At 37.7% G+C, this 21,998-nt stretch overlaps 1 protein-coding gene and 1 long non-coding RNA gene across 6 annotated transcripts in view; one reads left to right on the plus strand and one right to left on the minus strand.

Annotated features, from left to right (window-relative positions):
• Window positions 1–21,998, minus strand: part of CCDC192 (coiled-coil domain containing 192) — a 231,702-nt gene that overhangs the window by 203,671 nt on the left and 6,033 nt on the right. For all 5 annotated transcript variants that reach the window (XM_024995056.2, XM_059888695.1, XM_059888694.1 and 2 more), the window contains exon 2: window positions 18,516–18,567. In XM_024995056.2, coding sequence (XP_024850824.2) covers window positions 18,516–18,567 — 52 coding nt within the window. The remainder of the gene's footprint in view (window positions 1–18,515; window positions 18,568–21,998) is intronic.
• Window positions 1–21,998, plus strand: part of LOC107132618 (uncharacterized) — a 310,093-nt gene that overhangs the window by 80,117 nt on the left and 207,978 nt on the right. The window lies entirely within an intron of this gene.

Here is a 21,998-nt window from a genome sequence, read left to right on the forward strand (position 1 = left end):
GAGGAATTGCTATTTAATAGATAGGTATAGAGTTTTGGATTTGCAAAATTAAAAGTTCTGCATATCAGTTGCACAAAATCATGAATATGCCTTACACTACTTAACTGTAAATTAATAATGCTTAAAATGGTCAATTTTATGTTACATATATATATTTATCACAGATAAAATTTTAAATAACATAAATGTATAGAGCAGATAAGTTATGGCATGAAGGAATTAGTATTGTGATTAATACTGTTGTGAAAAAGAACTGCAAAAAAGATTGCACATAATAAAAACTGTGAAATTTAAGAAAAGGAAAAAGCATAGTAAAGTACTCTCATGAAGGAAAAGATTTTGATTCCTTTAGTTTAAAACATTTACCGAATATTATTTGTCTTAAATTTTGATTTAGTGGGACATTTAATAATGCAAATACTTCCCTTGTTTGTAAGGATAATGCTTTGTACAACTGAGTTTTTAGTGACAGGATTATTTATTTTCTCAGACATCATTTCCAACTGGATTTTGAATATTTAGGTATGTTGACCAACAATGTTTTCATCCTCCCAGTGTATCCCAGTGTTTCAGTAAATGTATATGCCTCTAAGAAGGATTTTCACCTCAGCTTATGTGTGATAGAATTTTATTGCTCAAATTGAAGTTTTTCAAATTTAGTTTTGTGAATAAATTTTTGCTATTCTGTATATAGTCAACAACAAATAATTTATGATTAACATTGTTCAAAGTGAAGGTAATCTTTTGTCTACCAGTGAATTTTAGACTCCAAATAAGTAAACTTTTACAAAAAATTTTTAAAAGTTAACTTTCAGTGATTAAAAACTTGAAGACTATAATGATGCTGTTTCCAAAACCTAGCAAGGAAATCCTTAGTTGAACTTGATGTTCCATGAGAAACCTTTTCCATGATCAGTCTCTCCCCCTCCTTCAACCCAGCCTGGCATTTGCTCAGGCTCCCCTCTCTACCAAGATCTGAAGGAGAAATGTGTTATGCATCCTTTTGGATCAGATAAAAGTGTAGCCACAATTTCCATAGTACATTCCATTGTGATAAGGTAAGCAGAGGACAGATGAGAGAGCTCTCTTTTGCTGTAAATTTCCACTTCTTTTAAGGTCTCCCAGTCAAAATATTACTAAGAGGCATGGCAGAGAAGATGGCAGAGCTTGCTCAGTGGGACACAGTTGCTTGTGAAATGACGAGACCATTACATCTAATTCATCTTGCACTCTGCAGTGGCCATTTGTTAGGCCATGTCTTTCCCTGTTTGGAGTTTTTCCCACGTCATGAATCCCATCTCCCCAAAGAGTAAGCCAGGAGCTCCCTCTCCAGCCTCCTTTGCCCCTCCATGCCCCATTGTAGGCATGTGACTTAGGTTCCCCAAATCTGACACATAGCCTGAGGATTCAGCATAAATGAGAGTGATGTGAAAGGTACCAAATAGAATGGAATCTGGCTAGGTGAGCAGGGTCATTCTGTTTTCAGAGGCTGCAGTGACAGGAGACTTAGAAGTAACATCTCAGGGACTTCCCTAGCAGTCCAGTGGTTAAGAACTTCACTTTCCAATTCAGGAAGTGCAGATTTGATTCCAGGTAGGGGAGCTAACATCCCACATGCCTCGCAACCAAAAAGCCAAAACAGAACAGAAACAATATTGTAATAAATTCAATAAAGATATTTAAAAATGGTGCACATCTATAGCTTTTATTATGTTGAGGTATGTTCCTTCTATTCCTGCTTTCTGGAGAGTTTTTTTTTATCATAAATGGATGTTGAATTTTGTCAAAGGCTTTCTCTGCATCTATTGAGATAATCATATGGCTTTTATTTTTCAATTTGTTAATGTGGTGTATTACATTGATTGATTTGCGGATATTGAAGAATCCTTGCATCCCTGGGATAAAGCCCACTTAGTCATGGTGTATGATCTTTTTAATGTGTTGTTGGATTCTGATTGCTAGAATTTTGTTAAGGATTTTTGCATCTATGTTCATCAGTGATATTGGCCTGTAGTTTTCTTTTTTGGTGGCATCTTTGTCAGGTTTTGGTATTAGGGTGATGGTGGCCTCATAGAATGAGTTTGAAAGTTTACCTTCCTCTGCAATTTTCTGGAAGAGTTTGAGTAGGATAGGTGTTAGCTCTTCTCTAAATTTTTGGTAGAATTCAGCTGTGAAGCCGTCTGGACCTGGGCTTTTGTTTGCTGGAAGATTTCTGATTACAGTTTCAATTTCCGTGCTTGTGATGGGTCTGTTAATATTTTCTATTTCTTCCTGGTCCAGTTTTGGAAAGTTGTACTTTTCTAAGAATTTGTCCATTTCCTCCATGTTGTCCATTTTATTGCCATATAATTGCTGATAGTAGTCTCTTATGATCCTTTGTATTTCTGTGTTGTCTGTTGTGATCTCTCCATTTTCATTTCTAATTTTATTGATTTGATTTTTCTCCCTTTGTTTCTCGATGAGTCTGGCTAATGGTTTGTCAATTTTATTTATCCTTTCAAAGAACCAGCTTTTGGCTTTGTTGATTTTTGCTATGGTCTCTTTTGTTTCTTTTGCATTTATTTCTGCCCTAATTTTTAAGATTTCTTTCCTTCTACTAACCCTAGGGTTCTTCATTTCTTCCTTTTCTAGTTGCTTTACGTGTAGAGTTAGATTATTTGACTTTTTTCTTATTTCTTGAGGTATGCCTGTATTTCTATGAACTTTCCCCTTAGGACTGCTTTTACAGTGTCCCACAGGTTTTGGGTTGTTGTGTTTTCATTTTCATTCGTTTCTATGCAAATTTTGATTTCTTTTTTGATTTCTTCTGTGATTTGTTGGTTATTCAGCAGCGTGTTGTTCAGCCTGCATATGTTGGAATTTTTAATAGTTTTTCTCCTGTAATTGAGATCTAATCTTACTGCATTGTGGTCAGAAAAGATGCTTGGAATGATTTCAATTTTTCTGAATTTACCAAGGCTAGATTTATGGCCCAGGATGTGATCTATCCTGGAGAAGGTTCCATGTGTGTTTGATAAAAAGGTGAAATGCATTGTTTTGGGGTGAAATGTCCTATAGATATCAGTTAGGTCTAACCGGTCTATTGTATCGTTTAAAGTTTGTGTTTCCTTGTTAATTTTCTGTTTAGTTGATCTATCCATAGGTGTGAGTAGGGTATTAAGGTCTCCCACTATTATTGTGTTATTGTTAATTTCTCCTTTCATACTTGTTAGCATTTGTCTTACATATTGCGGTGCTCCTATGTTGGGTGCATATATATTTATAATTGTTATATCTTCTTCTTGGATTGATCCTTTGATCATTATGTAGTGATCTTCTTTGTCTCTTTTCACAGCCTTTGTGAAATAGACTTTTATTTCTATAAAAGTCTATGAAATAGACTTTTTTAAAGTCTATTTTATCTGATATGAATATTGCTACTCCTGCTTTCTTTTGGTCCCTATTTGCACGGAAAATCTTTTTCCAGCCCTTCACTTTCAGTCTGTATGTGTCCCCTGTTTTGAGGTGGGTCTCTTGTAGACAACATATGTAGGGGTCTTGTTTTTGTATCCATTCAGCCTGTCTTTGTCTTTTGGTTGGGGCATTCAACCCATTTACGTTTAAGGTAATTATTGATAAGTATGATCCCGTTGCCATTTACTTTATTGTTTTGGGTTTGAATTTATACACCCTTTTTGTGTTTCCTGTCTAGAGAATATCCTTTAGTATTTGTTGGAGAGCTGGTTTGGTGGTGCTTAATTCTCTCAGCTTTTGCTTGTCTGTAAAGCTTTTGATTTCTCCTTCATATTTGAATGAGATCCTTGCTGGGTATAATAATCTGGGCTGTAGGTTATTTTCTTTCAATATATGACAAACCCACAGCAAACATTACCCTCAATGGTGAAAAATTGAAAGCATTTCCTCTAAAGTCAGGAACAAGACAAGGGTGCCCACTTTCACCATTATTATTCAACATAGTTTTAGAAGTTTTGTCCACAGTAATCAGAGCAGAAAAAGAAATAAAAGGAATCTAAATTGGAAAAGAAGAAGTAAAACTCTCACTGTTTGCAGATTACATGATCCTCTACATAGAAAACCCTAAAGACTCCACCAGAAAATTACTAGAACTAATCAATGAATACAGTAAAGTTGCTGCTGCTGCTAAGTCACTTCAGTTGTGTCCGACTCTGTGTGACCCCATAGACGGCAGCCCACCAGGCTCCCCCGTCCCTGGGATTCTCCAGGCAAGAACACTGGAGTGGGTTGCCATTTCCTTCTCCAATGCATGAAAGAGAAAGGTGAAAGTGAAGTCGCTCAGTAGTGTCCGACCCTCAGCGACCCCATGGACTGCAGCCTTCCAGGCTCCTCTGTCCTTGGGATTTTCCAGGCAAGAGTACTGAAGTGGGGCAGGATATATAATTAACACAAAGAAATCCCTTGCATTCCTATACACTAATAATGAAAAAATAGAAAGAGAAATTAAGGAAACAATTCCATTCACCATTGCAACGAAAAGAATAAAATACTTAGGAATATATCTACCTAAAGAAACTAAAGACCTATATATAGAAAACTATAAAACACTGGTGAAAGAAATCAAAGAGGATGCTAATAGATGGAGAAATATACCGTGTTCATGGATTGGAAGAATCAACATAGTGAAAATGAGTATACTACCCAAAGCAATTTACAGATTCAGTGCAATCCCTATCAAGCTACCAATGGTATTCTTCACAGAGCTAGAATAAATAATTTCACAATTTGTATGGAAATACAAAAAGCCTCGAATAGCCAAAGCAATCTTGAGAAAGAAGAATGGAACTGGAGGAATCAACCTGCCTGACTTCAGGCTCTACTACAAAGCCACAGTCATCAAGACAGTATGGTACTGGCACAAAGACAGAAATATAGATCAATGGAACAAAATAGAAAGCCCAGAGATAAATCCACACACATATGGACACCTTATCTTTGACAAAGGAGGCAAGAATATACAATGGATTAAAGACAATCTCTTTAACAAGTGGTGCTGGGAAAACTGGTCAACCACTTGTAAAAGAATGAAACTAGAGTACTTTCTAACACCATACACAAAAATAAACTCAAAATGGGTTAAAGATCTAAACGTAAGACCAGAAACTGTAAAACTCCTAGAGGAGTGGCAAAACACTCTCCGACATACATCACAGCAGGATCCTCTATGACCCACCTCCCAGAATATTGGAAATCAAAGCAAAAATAAGCAAATGGGATCTAATTAAACTTAAAAGCTTCTGCACAACAAAGGAAGCTATAAGCAAGGTGAAAAGACAGCCTTCAGAATGGGAGAAAATAATAGCAAATGAAGCAACTGACAAATAACTAATCTCAAAAATATACAAGCAACTCCTATAGCTCAATTCCAGAAAAATAAATGACCCAATCAAAAAATGGGCCAAAGAACTAAATAGACTTTCTCCAAAGAAGACATACAGATGGCTAACAAACACATGAAAAGATGCTCAACATCACTCATTATCAGAGAAATGCAAATCAAAACCACTATGAGGTACCATTTCACGCCAGTCAGAATGGCTGCAATCCAAAAGTCTACAAGCAATAAATGCTGGAGAGGGTGTGGAGAAAAGGGAACCCTCTTACTCTATTGGTGGGAATGCAAACTAGTACAGCCACTATGGAGAACAGTGTGGAGATTCCTTAAAAAACTGGAAATAGAACTGTCTTATGACCCAGCAATCCCACTGCTGGGCATACACACTGAGGAAACCAGAATTGAAAGAGACACGTGTACCCCAATGTTCATCACAGCACTGTTTATAATAGCCAGGACATGGAAGCAACCTAGATGCCCATCAGCAGATGAATGGATAAGAAAGCTGTGGTACATATACACAATGGAGTATTACTCAGCCATTAAAAAGAATGCATCTGAATCAGTTCTAATGAGGTGGATGAAACTGGAGCCTATTATACAGAGTGAAGTAAGCCAGAAAGAAAAACACCAATACAGTATACTAACGCATATATATGGAATTTAGAAAGATGGTAACGATAACCCTGTATGCGAGACAGCAAAAGAGACACAGATTTATAGAACAGTCTTTTGGACTCTGTGGGAGAGGGAGAGGGTGGCATGATTTGGGAGAATGGCATTGAAATATGTATAATATCATATATGAAATGAGTCGCCAGTCCAGGTTTGATGCACAATACTGGATGCTTGGGGCTGGTGCACTGGGACGACCCAGAGGGATGGTATGGGGAGGGTGGAGGGAGGAGGGTTCAGGATGGGGAACCCATGTATACCTGTGGCAGATTCATTTTGATATATGGCAAAACCAATACAATATTGTAAAGTTAAATAAAATAAAATTAAAAAAATAAAAAAGTAAAAATGGTGCACATCAAAAATCTTAAAAAAAAAAAGTAACATCTTAGAGGAAGTAGGAGGGGCTGTGAAGCCTTTGCCCAGTGGCGGCAGTAATAGGTTCTCTACCAGAATCTGACAAAGAAGTTGGGTGCAGTCTCTGAGACCGATTCTCTGACTCTCCTAGGCATCCTCTGAAATCCATTTTCTCCTGAATACTAACTGGAATGGGTTCTGTTCATTTCAAGTGTGAATCTGACTGATTACTTGTTTGTTTGACTTTTAAGTAAGTGATTTAATTATCCTGAACCTCTACTTCCTCCTCTCTAAAAAATGGAGGAAATGCTAACTTACTGAGGGCTGCCATGGTGATTAAATGTGGTCATGTGGAAAAATGCTTAGCATAATGCTTGACCCATAGAGGGAAGTTGCTTTATTTATTTATTTATTTTTTTAATCATCTTTTTAAGCTCTAGATTTTATGTTTCTGTGGTATAGCTCCTGGGAACTTAGAGCTAAGGAAAGAGCCTGAGCTCTTGACCATAAGGATCAGGAACTCTAAGTATTTGTGGTGGCATTGGCATTATGTAGCTGCATCCTCCCTGGTGGCTCAGCCGGTAAAGAATCTGCCTGCAACACAGGAGACTGCCTGCAATGCAGGAGACCTGGGTTGTGGGTTGCCATTTCCATTTCATTTCAACCACTTCAAGCCATTTCCTTCTCCAGGGATCTTCCTGACCCAGAGATTGAAACTTCATCTCCCACATCTCCTGCATTGTAGGCAGATTCTTTACCATTAAGCCACTGGGGAAGCCCTAGAGAAGATACAGTATTACAGTTTATTTACCTTTTTATTTAAAAACTTTAATGTGGCTACTAGAACATTTTAACTTAGATATTTGATTTTAAATTATGTATTTCTGTAAGACAATGCAGCTCTAAGTGGTGGAATCAATCATGTAAGTGAAACAAACTAAGCATCTTCAGATCATGACAGGTGAATGTCCTCGGTCATGAATCAGTAAATGAAATACACACCTCTAAAGACAAAAAAGGAGACTCTCATACAGGACAAGCTATATCACACAGAATTTTGCGACAGAACTTGGACTTTCCTACTTTGTTAAGGAAATGTGTGACACTATTCTGCCGTATTTTATAACAATGATGTGCCAGAAGTTTTACTTGGTAACAGGTATATTTGCTATGTTTATTTATTTATTTTTTCCAACTTATTTTTGAATTTTATTTTATTTTTAAACTTTACAATATTGTATTGGTTTTGCCAAATATCGAAATGAATCCGCTATGCCTTTATTCTTCTGTCAATTATTTGAAAATAATTTTAAAAATGAAAAAAATTTAGATGAGTTTATATAATCCAGATGGTCAGTAATGATGATTATTTTCCTAGTATACTGAATGTTAAGAACTTGAGTAATTTGAAAGTTACCTTATGGGTACTAGGCTGTTTGCTTGTTTGTTTTTACCACAAAGCAGTTCTGAAATTGGACCATTCAGATCTCAGCATTACATGTTAAGCAGTCACAAAGAAAGTTATTATGGGAGATTTTTATAGATTTTCAGAACATAATTGTCAGAAAAGAATGTAAAACACATTTGAAGGCAAAAGGCCAAATGCAGCTTTACTCAGAAGGAGAAAAATTAATAAGATTCAGAATATAGTTACCACCACGGACATAGATATTTCTATTTTAAGAAAGATTCCAAGTAGAAATGGCCCCTAGGGAAAGCAGACTGTTCTAGAATTTATAGCATTTTCCTTAGGCATTTGAGGCAGGCAAAACAGGGATTACTTTTTTCTAAAGAATGTTTCTGAACTGCATCTAATTTTAAAATATCTTACAATTTAATTTTCTTTTGCATTAACTATATGATTCAAGAACATTTTCTTCCCTAACTGAAAAATGTGACCAGCTATTCAATAACAAACACATGAGAATCATTCATGTATTGACTGACTGCCGTTGATAGGTAAGGTCCAGAGCTAAAGCCTGGAGATAAAGCTGAATTCATCAAATTTTCTACCCTCCAGGAGCTCATAATGTGAAAAAAGTTGAGAAAGGGAGGACAGATACTCAGATAAGTGGACTCCAATATTACAGAGATGAGAAAGGAGAAAGGAAAAAGACATGTATTGAGTGACATCACTGGGCCATGAATTTTCAATATTCTATGTCCCCCAAATTTAGATAATATAAAAGATATAAAAATGAAAGTGAAAATCATCCAGCATTTTACCACCCAGAGGTTGCCAGATGTTATTATGTACTGAAGGTGTGTGTTCCAGGTCCCATCAAATTCGTTATGTTGAAGCTCTGTTACCCAGTGTAACAAAATTAGGACATGGGGCCTCTGGGAAGTCATTAGATTTCAATGAAGTCATCAAAGTGGTGTCCTTATGATGATCCCATAGTGCCCTTGTAAGACGAAATCAGAGAACTCTCTCTTTCTATGACCTTCTCTCCCTTCCTTCCCCCTTTCACCCATGTGAGGATATAGCAACGAGGCAACTATTTGCAAGCTAGTACCCAACCATGCTAGCACCCTCATCTCTGACTTTCCAGCCTCTAGGATTGTGAGAAATCAGTGTCTGTGTTTTAAGCCACCAGTCTGTGGTATTTTGTTATGGCAGCCTGAGCAGACTTAAACTTCGCATTTGGTGTATAATCTTCTAGGCTTGTGTGTGTGTGTACTTGAAGATGAATAACATACAAAACATTCATAATGTACCATAATACATGGTTCAGTTCACTTCAGTCACTCAGTTGTGTCCAACTCTTTGCGACCCCATGAATCGCAGCACGCCAGGCCTCCCTGTCCATCACCATCTCCCGGAGTTCACTCAAACTCACGTCCATCGAGTCGGTGATGCCATCCAGCCATCTCATCCTTGTGGTTAAATTCTTATCATTTTCAGTTAATAGAATTTCATAGGTATCTATATTTGAATAAAAATCTCATTTCCCTCAAATTTTAGCTTTAAAAGCTATCATAACTTTGAACGTTCACAATAAATTTTACTATGTGCACAGGCAGTTTTCCCCACTATTCGTCAAACCTGTAATAAGCATATATGTGCATCTTTGTGATCTTGTTTTTCTAATAGTATAAAGGGAAAAAGTGGTTACTGGAATTTAAAGATTATATTCTTGACACGTATTTAAGATTACATCCTCCCACCCGTGACATGAGAATCAAACTTTTCTTATACCCTTGACAATAATAATATTTTCAATACTTTCTATGTCTGTCAAACTTATAGGTAAACATGATATCTAAATTCAAATGTTTTTATTTCTTTGTCTCCATTTGGATATCTTATTGGGTATTTGTATGTCTTCTTATAAATTGGAAATTTTGTTCTTTGTCCATTTTCAATTTAAGGGCTAATCTTTTCCTCATTGATTTATATGAGACCTTAATATATGAAGGATATTATATTGTAATAGATGCTACAAATATGTACTAATACTTATTTTGAATATTTATAAATACTTCTTATATGGGTTAAAATAGTGGTGTACTTTCTTATGAGATATAGAATTTCTGGAGACTCAATTATCTTTTCATCTTTATGCATTAATGCATAACTTTGTTTGAGGGGAGAGTGAAGTTTTTGCAGGAGCAAAATCTAATCAAAACTTGGAGAAACATTCCATTTCTCTGAACCTCATTAAGTACAGATAATACATCACTTTGATTCAAATTATTAGACATATTTTGAAATAACTGATTCACTCTGATACCTTACCTAAATTAAACAGCTCAGCTATTGACATGATGACCTGGAGCTATTATTCCCAGCAGAAAATTTCAGTTTACAAAACCATCAAAATAAATTAAGCTGATGTTATCCAACCTGCCTGATGAGACTGAGGGCAGCCAGAGGCCAGACTTTATCCCTGAGAGCCTGCATCCTTGTGCTTCTCATCCCCAGTCACCCTACTCTCTGCCAACTTCTCTCCAAGCATCCAAAGTCTGACTTGAACCCTTCAGGGGATAGTCTCTCTCAAGGAAATCTAGAAGTTTGGGAAAGTATTTTTCTTCAGATGACAGCAGTTGAAGTGTGCTCTCATAGTCAGACTGATTGATTCCGTGGTCCCCAAAGCACATTTTTCCCTTGCCCTGTCTTCTTCTGATCTGAACATTCAGCTTTCAGAAAATGAGCAAATTATACATGAAACTTGGGGTTTCTAGGTGGCACAATGGTAAAGAATTTGCCTGCAGGAGACACAAGAGACATGGGTTCTATCCATGGGTGAGGAGGATCCCCTAGAGGAAGAAATTGCAACCCACTCCAGTATTCTTGCCTGGAAAATTCCATTGACTGAGGAGCCTGGCGGGCTACAGTCCATGGGGTCACAAAGGGTCAGACACGATTGAGGACACATACATGAAACTTGAGTTTATCCAGAATATTTATTCAGAGTAACCCTTAAATTCAACTAATATATTTAACCTTTATATAGTCATATATATATATATATATATATATAACTTCTTTCCCCTTTCTACATTTCAAAACTTCCTGTTGTGTGTATTCACGTACTTCTTAACATTTCCACTTTCACAGGAAAAAAAAAAAAAAAAGTCAGCACAAAGTACCAAGTTTTTTCCTCCCAAAATAATGCCTGTTGTTTGGAATTTTTTGCCATTTGAAGAAGCCAAATAGAGAAAAAAAATGTCATGGGCATCTGATGAAACAAATTTGCAGACACTCAAATACTTCAGTTTACAGAGGTCCTTTGCTCCACTGATGCTTCTTGGGGACATTCTGGAAAACAGTCTATCTGTAAACAATCTGTTTCAGGGCCACGTGTTGGCTAAATTTCTTTGCCTGTTGACATTTTTTAAAAGGAACAATTTGCATGTGAAAACAGGACCTTTTGTTTCTTATACATTTACTCTGTTAGAAAAATTAAAAACAAAACAGGTCATCTTGCCTAACTGCTTATGAAGGAGCATTTTGTAAAGGAAACGTCCTAGTTCTTTGGCCAATCTTATTTTAAACTACTCTTTTTTAACTCTCTATTAACTCTTAAGTTGGATAGAACTTATTATTAAAATGAAAAGTTCTGGAGGTAACATTTTATTTTGTATCTAACTATAGTATTTCCTTTCTTAGGTTTAATTATTTTCTTATTTATGTCTAGCTTTATATTGCTGTAATTTTGTGTGTTTTTGGCTGCATCAGTTCTTAGTTATGGCATGCAGGCTCTTCTTTTTGGTGCACGGGCTTCTCTAGGCATGCAGGTTCCGTAGTTGTGGCTCCTGGGCTTAGTTGCCCCACACCATGTGAGACCTTAGTTCCCCTACCGGGGACTGAACTCATGTCTCCTGCATTGGAAGGCGGATTCTTAACCACTGGACCACCAGGGAGATCCCCAGTATTGCTATAATTTTTGTCTACCAAAATATTTCTGAAAATTCTTCTAGCACACGATATGATTTCACTTGCCCAGTCCTTGGAGTTGTTTCTGGCCATGTGACTTCTCTGGCTAATGAAGAAGGGGGAGACACGGTGTGTCTGCACTTCCAGGCTGAGCACTCTCTGCACACTCCTCCCAACGCCGCCTGCCTGGATCGCAGGAGGGCGCTCCCAGGCAAGGCTCCCATCCAGAGGCCCCTCAGTAACAACGATCAACAGTGTCCCTCTGCCTCCCAGTGTGGACGGCTATTGTGAAGAAGAAATGAATCATTCAGATAAATATAATATGAAGATAAGCCATTAGCCAATTGCAGCTAATTTCCTTCCAAAACTTTAATGAAGTTTTGATATTTCTTGATAGTAGCCAAAGGAAAAAGAAATATATTTCTCACCAATGTTGCCATCACTACCACCTCTCTATGTACTGTTTGACCTGAACTCTCTGTTGAAGTTGTTGCCTGTAGAATCCAGGTTACTAAACTAGCTGAACTTTGAGATGATTATATAGGGACAACAGTGGGATAGGAGCAGGAAAGCCTGACCTGGATCAGTACCTCATTTCTTGCAAGATACCGATATAAAAATGAGGCATGAGAGGTTGAACAGTGTGTAGAAACTCAGACTAACATCTCGTGTTCCAGCATCTGGGGAGCTAACATTACCCATCCAGATATAGTAATGTTGGTAATATTAGATACTATCTAGATGAACTAGCAGATGTCTCTGGAAATAAAGTTTTGATTTCTATACTATTCATGTTCTATTATGGCGGGAAAAAGCCAACTGTTAGTTTGAAACCATGAAACTTACCATGCTTTTAAAAGTGTATTTCCTTTTGGCTGTGGTTGGGTCTTTGCTGCTGTGCAGGCTTTTTTCTGGTTGCGGCAATGGGCGGCTACTCTCTAGTTGCAGTGCACGGGCTTCTCATTGCAGTGACTTTTCTTGTGCAGTACAGACTCTAGGGCACATGGGCTCAGTAGCTGTGGCTCCCGGGCTCTAGAGCACAGGCTCAGTAGTTGTGGCACACCAGCTTTAGTTGCTCCGAGGCGTGTGAGATCTTCCCTGATTAGGAATCAAACCCATATGTCCTGCATTGACAGGTGGATCCTTCACCACTAAGCCACCAGAGAAGCTCTACCATGCTTTATTAAATGTTTTACTTCCTTAAAGTTTGCAGATTTTCATTAAATCTCTCACATCAAGAAAGATTTGTCTGAAGGATTATCAAAGTTACAGAGACAGTTTCTATTCATATCTTTTGTCTTGCCCTCAGTTACAGCACAATGGCTGCTTTGCATTTCTTGTGAATTTCCATTCGCAAAACCTCATTCATTCAGTTAGACTTATTCTGGTTGTGTTATTCTATGGGGTTAGAGTTCCAGGGTTACAGACTCTCAGAGATTTGGCTACAGAGGGCTTATTGGAGATGGCTCTTAAAAGCAACACCTATAACAGAAGAAAAGAAGCAGAAATGCAACAGCGGCCTGAGCTGATTCCATTAGCGAGTTGGCCCGGCCCTTCAGGATTGCCCTCAAAAAAAGGGACCCAGGTCTTGCAGCACTGCATCAACTAGTCACTGGATGCAGGTTGACCCATGAATGGGGAGGACTTTGGAGCAATGGAGTGCCTTCCTCCAAGTAAGATTCCTGGTGATAGGCTCAGCTGCTGGTCGTCTCAGGCAAAATTAGCTCAAAGTAAATCATAGATCTAAATGTGAAACCTAAAACGATAAACCTTCTGGTAGAAAAAAGAAAATATTTGTGACCTTGGGCAAAGATTTCTTAAATCAGATAGCAAAAGCATGATCCATGACAGTACAAATTGATAGATTAGACTTCATCAAAATTAATAACTTCTGCTCTTCTAAAGACACTGCTAAGAGAATGAAAAGACTAACCATAGACTGAAGAAAACACCTGCAAAACACACATCTGAAAAATTATATGTATCTAGAACATATAAAGAACTTTCAAAACCCAATGATAAGAAACAAACAACTTAAAAATTTGTGTTGAACAAAACATTTCAATAGATATGTCACCAAATGAGATAGAAGGATGGCAAATAGATGAAAAGGTGCTCAAACACCATTAGTTATTAAGGAAACGAACATTAAAACAACAATGAGATACCACCTCACCTATTAAGAATGGCTAAACTTAAAAGGCTGATCTTACCAGAATCAGAGAGAATATGAATAAACTAAAACTTCCATACACTGCTAGTGGGAATGTTAAATGATACTACAAATTTGGAAAATAGTTTGAGAGTTGTTAAGAAAGTTAAAAATACAGATTACCATGTGATTCAACCATTTCACTCTTAGGGATTTACCCAAGAGGAAAGAAAGCATATGTCCATACCAAGATTTGTCCATGAACATTTATAGCAGCTTTATTTGTAAAAAGTCAAAAGCTGGAAATAATCTAAGTGCCAGTCAGTGGGTGAAGGCATGAGCGAACTGGTGCATTCAGTGCAGTGGAATACTATTTAGCAATAAAAATTAATTATTAATGCACACTAAAATGTGGATGAAGTTCAAGACAATTTTGCTGAGTGAAAAAAGTCAGTAAAAAGTTGCATATTGTATGACTTTATTTGTATAAAGCTCAAGGAAATGAAAACAATACATAATGACATGAAACGCACTTCCTTGGAAATAAGGTGGGAAGGAATGAGTAGGAGGGATCACAAAGAAGCACGAGAAAGCTCTGGGAGTGATGGAAAGATCATTATCTTGACTGTGATGGTGGTTTCACGTGTGTATACATACGTTAAAACTCATCAACTTGTACACATTATATTTGTCAAGTTTGCTTAAGGAAAAAAGAGAAAGGAAGAAAGAAGAAAGAAAAAATAAAAGGAAAAGAAAGGAAACAAAAATCTAAAACAGTTCTGAGATATCATTTCTTACATATTAGAGTGGTAAAATAACCTATTATAACAGCAACAAGTCTTTATATTTAAATATACATAGAAATGCAATTCTATATTGATCTCATTTCAAGATAAGTAAGAATGTCTCCTTTAAATCATTTAAAATGATCATTTAAAATACAAGCAGTATTTAACAACTGTAATTCATTAGTGATTTGAAAGTTTGCTTGTCAAAGGGAAGAATCTTTTGAAAGCTATTTCAGAATGCTAAAATTTAGAAATATCAGAAATGTGACCAAATATATGCTTCCTGTGAAATAATGCTATGTTATACCTAGTACTAGAAGAATAGAAGTTATACAATTTGACACAATTTAAGGCATTCTTATCTTTCCCGGTTTGTCAAATGTAGTATTTTAAAAGCTAATTTAAGCTTTTTTTTTTTTATAAAGTTGACTTCCTATATAGTGCACTATGAACTTGACCTTATGAATTAAAAAATTTTACAATGCTTTAATATTTTTGGCTCTTAATAATTCTTTAATGAAGTCATCACTGAATTACAATTTGAACCCTAAATGGCTTATGAGGTTTTATAATAAACCTAGTTTTGTAAAATGAGTGAAAAAGTTCATACATATTCTAGCATTAATGAATTCACAGCCACACTCTCATTTTTGGATGTGCCACTCTACATAACCAAAAGTCATGTGATGTTTTTACATTGTTCGTTTCTATGTGTCACAGTTTTCAGGAATAGTTCACAGGGAGAAACCCTGAGTCAGGTATCTGGTTCAGGTCACGCCTCCTTGCAATAGAACTTTTATCTCCTAAACAATTTTAAATGAGATGATTTATAAGCACTAGCTGTTCTTTGTCAGAGGATGTTAAAATGGAGCAAAGGCAACAGCTCAAATAACATTCTAATATGGCCCAGATAAACAGGGGTGACCTGGCACCTGCAAAGTGGATCTACGTAAATTCTCACTGGATTATACCATAATGTTCTTGCTCTGCAGTTAACATATGACTCATCGATCACTTAACAGCTGGACTCTCCCTCAATCTCCTTGACTCTAAATTTCTTAATTTCTAAGGTGATAATAACAATATTCATGGAGGAGGAAGAGAAGAAAAGTACAATCGTGATGATTCTAAAAAAAACCACCCCCATCTGCTGCTGTAACAGTTCAGAGAGACAGCCATCTGTCAGTCACCTAGGGCTTTGCCTGGAACTCAGTCCAGTCGTTCTGTTTCAGGTGGTATTGATTGAATGCCGTTTTGGTAACACAAACTTTCTTTTAGGGGCATAGAGATGCATGGGTCTTCCTACGTGGTGCTAGTGGTAAAGAAACCGCAGGAAACATAAGAGACAAGGGTTCGATCCCTAGGTTTGGAAGATACCCTGAAGGAGGGCGTGGCAACCCACTCCAGAATTCTTGCCTGGAGAATCCCTCAGACAGAGGAGCCTGGTGGGCTACGGTCCATAGGGTCGCACAGAGTCAGATATGACTGAAGCCACTTAGCTGCAGAGATGAATAAAGACTCTAAGAATGCACAGTTTACCAGGAAAGTCAAGATGTTAAAGTACTGTTCAGAGGCCACATGCCACAAAGGGAGAGTGTGTTTCATTCTGCTTTGGTGCTTGAGATGCCTTCACAGAATTAAAGACGTTTTTATCCTTCATCCGTGTGTTCTCTATCAAAGCTAACCACAACTATTCAAAAGAGGCATCTGAGACCCACCTACAATTTGGTTCCTTGTAGTACAGAGCAGAATCTGGTCTGTTAAATAATCATCCTTTGAGTTCCAAGATTTGAAGGGGGTTGTGCATTGAGGCGGCAGCACTAATTGTGACCATCCTATGGCCTTCAAGTCTCTAATCCTAACTGCCACCTCAAGCTAAATGTATTCTTTTAGAAATGTAAAAATTCAGTAACTAAAGTAGAAGCAGTTACTTCAAGCCCCCAGGGCTCTCAACTCTGTGAAATGTAAATTGAAAGAAGATAGATTCTGAACTCCTGGAAGCTAATTGGGAGCCCTAGGCAGAAATCCTAAATGTAGTAATTGGCACCTTGCCCTTTTCAGTGTCTTAGACAGCCAGTGAGAGGGTCACCTCTAGGGTGTTAACTGATTAGCATTGATAGAGAAAAGGCAGCCAACAGAGATTGGTAGGCTGAAGCTCCCGTTTCCAAAACTCCAATTTAACTACTAGCTCAAGGGTTACAACTAACCAGAGGAAGAATGTTTTCATATAGTGCCAGTGAGGGACACTCTTCCTTTGGACAATAAGACCGTAAATAACTCTACTACATAAGTTAAAAACTCACTGAAGAATCGTAATAGAATATTCAGTGATAACTAGAGGTAGAAAAATTCTTCATTAAAATCATATTCTAATCTAAGTTAGTTTCCCTTTGACTTCTATTTCTTCATCAAAAACCCACCTCCTAAAAATTTCTGTGGGTTTGAGACATACGTCCAGTCTGTCTGAAAAGTGAAAGTGAAAGTGAAGTCGCTCAGTCGTGTCCCACTCTTTGCGACCCCATGGACGGTATCCTACCAGGCTCCGTGGTCCATGGGATTTTCCAGGCAAGAATGCTGGAGTGGGCTACCATTTCCTTCTCCAGGGGATCTTCCCAACCCAGGCATGGAACCTGGGTCTCCTGAGTTGCAGACAGACTCTTTTCTATCTGAGCCACTAGGGAATCCCCAGAATAAATGAATTCTTAGATGTTAACACTGAACAAAAGTAATTGTGTGGAAGTAAGGTTCTGAATATGTACCTCACTAGATCAAATGTTCTTAGCTGCTGATGATGGGGGGGGTGGGGGCGGTCATGAGTAGAAAAAGAATGCTGAATCCAGAAAGAAATAGAGAAACCAAAGGGCAAGGTCCCACGGTGCACAGAGTAGTCTGTTTGAAATGAATCTATTCCTAACAGCTATACCACTGTACACTTGCAGATAGTTTCCCAACCATTGTCATATCCCAAACATCTTATATCAAATAGACTATTAAAGTCTCATCATCCTCATTCTACAGATGAAAAACAAGGCTTGGAGAGTTTAAGTGACTTGGGGCATTACAGCCTAATTCCTGGTCCTGCAATCTTTCTCCTCTACCACACTGCCTTTACATTAGAGCTGGAAATGTTGTTCCAGAAATGTCTGTGGGTAAAGTCTAGTGGATCCTTACTAAAACTGAGCCAAGGGTGTACAGATCGCTCATTCTTTTTCTTTTTTAAGGGAAATCCTCAAACTTGCATAAAAATAGAAAGCTAGTATAATGAGTCTCCATGAACTCATCACAGCTATAATACCGACCTACCCAATTGTCACCTGAGGCCTCTGGGGGGACTAGTTGAGGCTTAGGTAGAAAGGACCCAGCTGCCCCAGAATGACTTGAAGGGGAATGAACTGAGAATATTGGGAAGAGACTGTGATTTAAACCCAAACAAACCAAGTAAGATGAGTTACCCAATCTGTTTCGTGTCTAAATTCCAGAGTTTCCTCATATACAAGCAAATACTTTGAAGTAACCCAGGATGTCTATGCTTGTGCAGGACCCCAGAGAGCAGTGTGAGATCACAAGGAAAAACGTGATCACAGCCACTGCATACCAACTTCCCTCCTCCCCAGCAGCATCCTCTCATTGATACCCTGCCCACTTTAACACATTCTACTTGAAAAAGTACATGTTTTATTTTTTAAAATGTGTACTAGTAAAATATGAAAGAGAAACTCTGTTAGAAAAAATCTCTACATTAATTAAAGAAGTTACAGTTTCATGAACTGTAATGCTTTTAAAAGAGAAACTCATGAAAACCTCTTTTCTTACCGGTATTGTGTTTCTTTGTTGTGTATTTGACGCTGAATTTCCAGACGTGGTGCTGAAATAAAGTAAGAGTTCAGAATTCCAAAATTTTCTCTCAGACATGAACACACTCATACACACACATACACACCCCACATCTAATAGATCTTTATGCTGTAACATTGAAGATGTATCTTTTAAAGTATTTCCTCCCAATGTCATTTTCTGAACATTTTTAAAGGAAGTCAAAAGTAGGGAATGTAAACTTTACTTGAAGAAGATAAAATAGCCTTTAAAGGTCCTCTTGAGAATAAGCAGTCTGAACAGTACAATCTGTTCTGAAAACCTGCAAAATATCTTATTTCAACTAAAAAAAAAAAAAGAGAGAGGAAAAACATAACCTATGAAACAGCAGACTTTGAGAATTCTTTGTCTCCTACACTGCTTCTCAATCAATTTCTCTTTGTCTGCTGGATTATTTCCAATAGTTTACAAATATGCTGTTATTTAGTGCATCTTGAGCCCCCTTAACCCTTTAGTTTCTGCTTGATTACTCTGATCCCCATTAGAGCAAAACTATATTGTCACTGTCTCTAATTCCTTTCTTCCTATTTTTTGTTAAAAACACTCCATTCGGACTCTTACAACTATCATTCCACAGAAATTGCACTTACTGAATTCACTAGTGAGTCCACATTACTATAACCAGTGGTCATGTGTCACAGTTCATCTTAACAACTTTTGACATGATTCAAGACTCCCTCCTTGAAATGCATTCTTCACTTGGCTCCCAGGACATCCTAAGGTCCCAGACTTTCTTCCCATTCCATCTGCTGTTCCTTTTCAGTCTCCTTTGATGTTTGTTTCTTCTTTCTCTCAACTCTCTACATTGGCCTGTTCTCTTCTCTACTCACATTCACTCCCTTGGTGAGCTGCCCCAGCTTCGGGGATTTAAATATTATTAATATGCTGGGGCTTCCCTGATGGCTCAGACAGTAAAAGAATCTGCTTGCAATGTAGGAGACCTGGATTCAACCCCTGGGTCAGGAAGATCCCCTGGAGAAGGGAATGGCAACCCACTCCAATATTCTTGCCTGGAGAAACCATGGACAGAGGAGCCTAGCAAACTACAGCCCATGGGGTCGCAAAAAGTTGGACATGACTGAGCAACTAACACAATATGCTGACCACTCTCCAATACATTTTTCCAGTGCAGACATCTCCCTTGAAATCCAGATTCATTCATTCGATTGCTTTCTTGACATCTCCACCAGGATGTCTAATAGACATCTCACTTTCAACATTTCTAAAACCTAACTCCTAATTCCTATTCCCAAATCTGCTCTACTTGCAGTCTTCTCCATCTCAGTTGATGATGACATTATCTTTCCAGTTGCTCAGGCCAAAACCTTGACTTTTCTTTTTGTCATGGAAACCAAATCCAACCCAACAGGAAATTTGGGGATCTACCGTCATAATATATCCGGTACCTGGCCAGTTTTCACCGTCTTAATTGCTAACAACCTGGTTTAAACCTCAAGCCACATCAGATCTTACCTGGACTGTTGCATTAACCTCCTGAATAGCTCTCTCTGGTTTCCCTTTTGCCCCCTACCTTCAGTTTTCAATACACATCAACTGTAAAAATATTATTTCACTCCTCTGCTAAAAACAAACAAAAATCTCCGATAAATGATTCCATTTCACTTAGAATAAAAGCCGAAGGCCATGTAATGACCTACAAACTCCTAAAGATGTCTTTGCCATTCAACCTTTCCACATACTGTAGGATTCCATTCCATTCCCTTCTCCTCCCAAACATACCCCCCTCCCCTTTACCTGTCTGAATTCATCACATATTCCTCTGCTCAGCTCCTCCCTTTTGAGTCACACTGGCTTTCTTATTGTTCGTCCATTACTTATGCCAGGAAGTTTTCATCTATACTTGTCCACCGGGCTTTTTACTAATTCCTTCTTTTCTTTGCTCAAATATCCCTTTCTCAGGCAAGCCTACCACATGCACTTCATTTAGAATTAAGCTCCTCACTCCTCTGTCCATCCAAATTACCGTGATTGATTTTTCTCTGCAGTTTACCACCTTCTAACACTTTATGTACTTGCATGTTTATTATATCCATTGTGTTTCCTCTCAACTGAACATACAAATTCCTTAAAGATAGGGAATTTTTTGTGCTGTTGTTTTGTTACTCTATCCCTAACATCTTCAAGAGGGCTAGGATGGTCAGTAAAAACTTGAACGAATAAATGAATCGTTGAGTTAATAAACCTCCAATCTTAATAAGTCATTCTGTTGTTACCAGCCAGCAAGCCTTATTTTACAATACTGGGGCACTTTTATTATTTTCTATCTTACTATCTCCCTAATGAGTGTGTTATTTTATTCCCATATTTCTGTGCATATCTCTTACTTTAAAAAGTCAAACCATTTAAAATGTTCACAGAGTAATCAGTGACTATTGAACAAAATTAATTAAATTCCCACTTAGTGAAGGACACACTGGGGTTCTGAGAGATATAATTGTTTTTCTTGCATCATACCTAAATCAGCTTTCTACTTGACAGTACCTCTTTATCATGAAATGGAAAACACGCTTTTGATCATCACAGTTGCTGGGCAAAACAGCAAACCATTTGAAGGACCTTAATAAGCTGGCCTTTTAACTAATTTTACTTTCTATCAATCTATCTCGCAAAAACTGATATTTTTGCCAAACTTGATTTTTACTACCCTGTAGTTCCAGGGCATGTGTTTATCTTTTTCTTAGATTGTTTCCTCATGCTCTCATCTCTGTTTGTTAAAATCATACCTATTCTTCATGACAATGAAAGGTAAAAGTGTTAGTTGCTCAGTCGTGTCTGACTCTTCACGACCCCAGAGACGGTAGCCCTCCAGGCTCCTCTGTCCATGGGATTCTCCAGGCAAGAACACTGGAGTATGTTGTCATTCTCATTCCTCATACCACAGGTCAAATGCTGCTCCCTGCCCACCTCCCCCACCCCCAAGCCTCTTCAGTTCTACTGGTCAGAACCATTTCTTGCCTCTGTGTCCACAAGCAGATTTTGGATGTCTGTCTTTTATAACTTTTATTTCATTTCATGATGTTGTACAGCTATTTGTCTACCTTTATTTTTGCATTTCTCAATGACACCTCCCAGAAGACAAGGACTGTGCTTAATCAAGAAATTAATATTCAATCACTGAAGGAAGCCAAACCAAAAAAAAAAAAAAAACTGAGTCCAATACATGTGCATATTCAGATGTGACACAGATATACAAGAAAAAGTACTGTTTGAAGCTAATTTCTTTTAGTAATGCCTGAAACAAAACTACTGGTTTAAAAGGCAGATTTGGCTGCCTGACAGTAATATTTAAAGGTCATGAGTCATGGCCTCAGGGTAACCATAGTAACTTAGCATACACAGGACAAGTCATATTGTCCCATAATTAAGGGAACAAAAGCTTTAGAAAGCCTATTAGCCTGGAGA

The sequence above is a fragment of the Bos taurus genome, chromosome 7, assembly GCF_002263795.3.
Source record: "Bos taurus isolate L1 Dominette 01449 registration number 42190680 breed Hereford chromosome 7, ARS-UCD2.0, whole genome shotgun sequence".
Classification (NCBI taxonomy): domain Eukaryota; kingdom Metazoa; phylum Chordata; class Mammalia; order Artiodactyla; family Bovidae; genus Bos; species Bos taurus.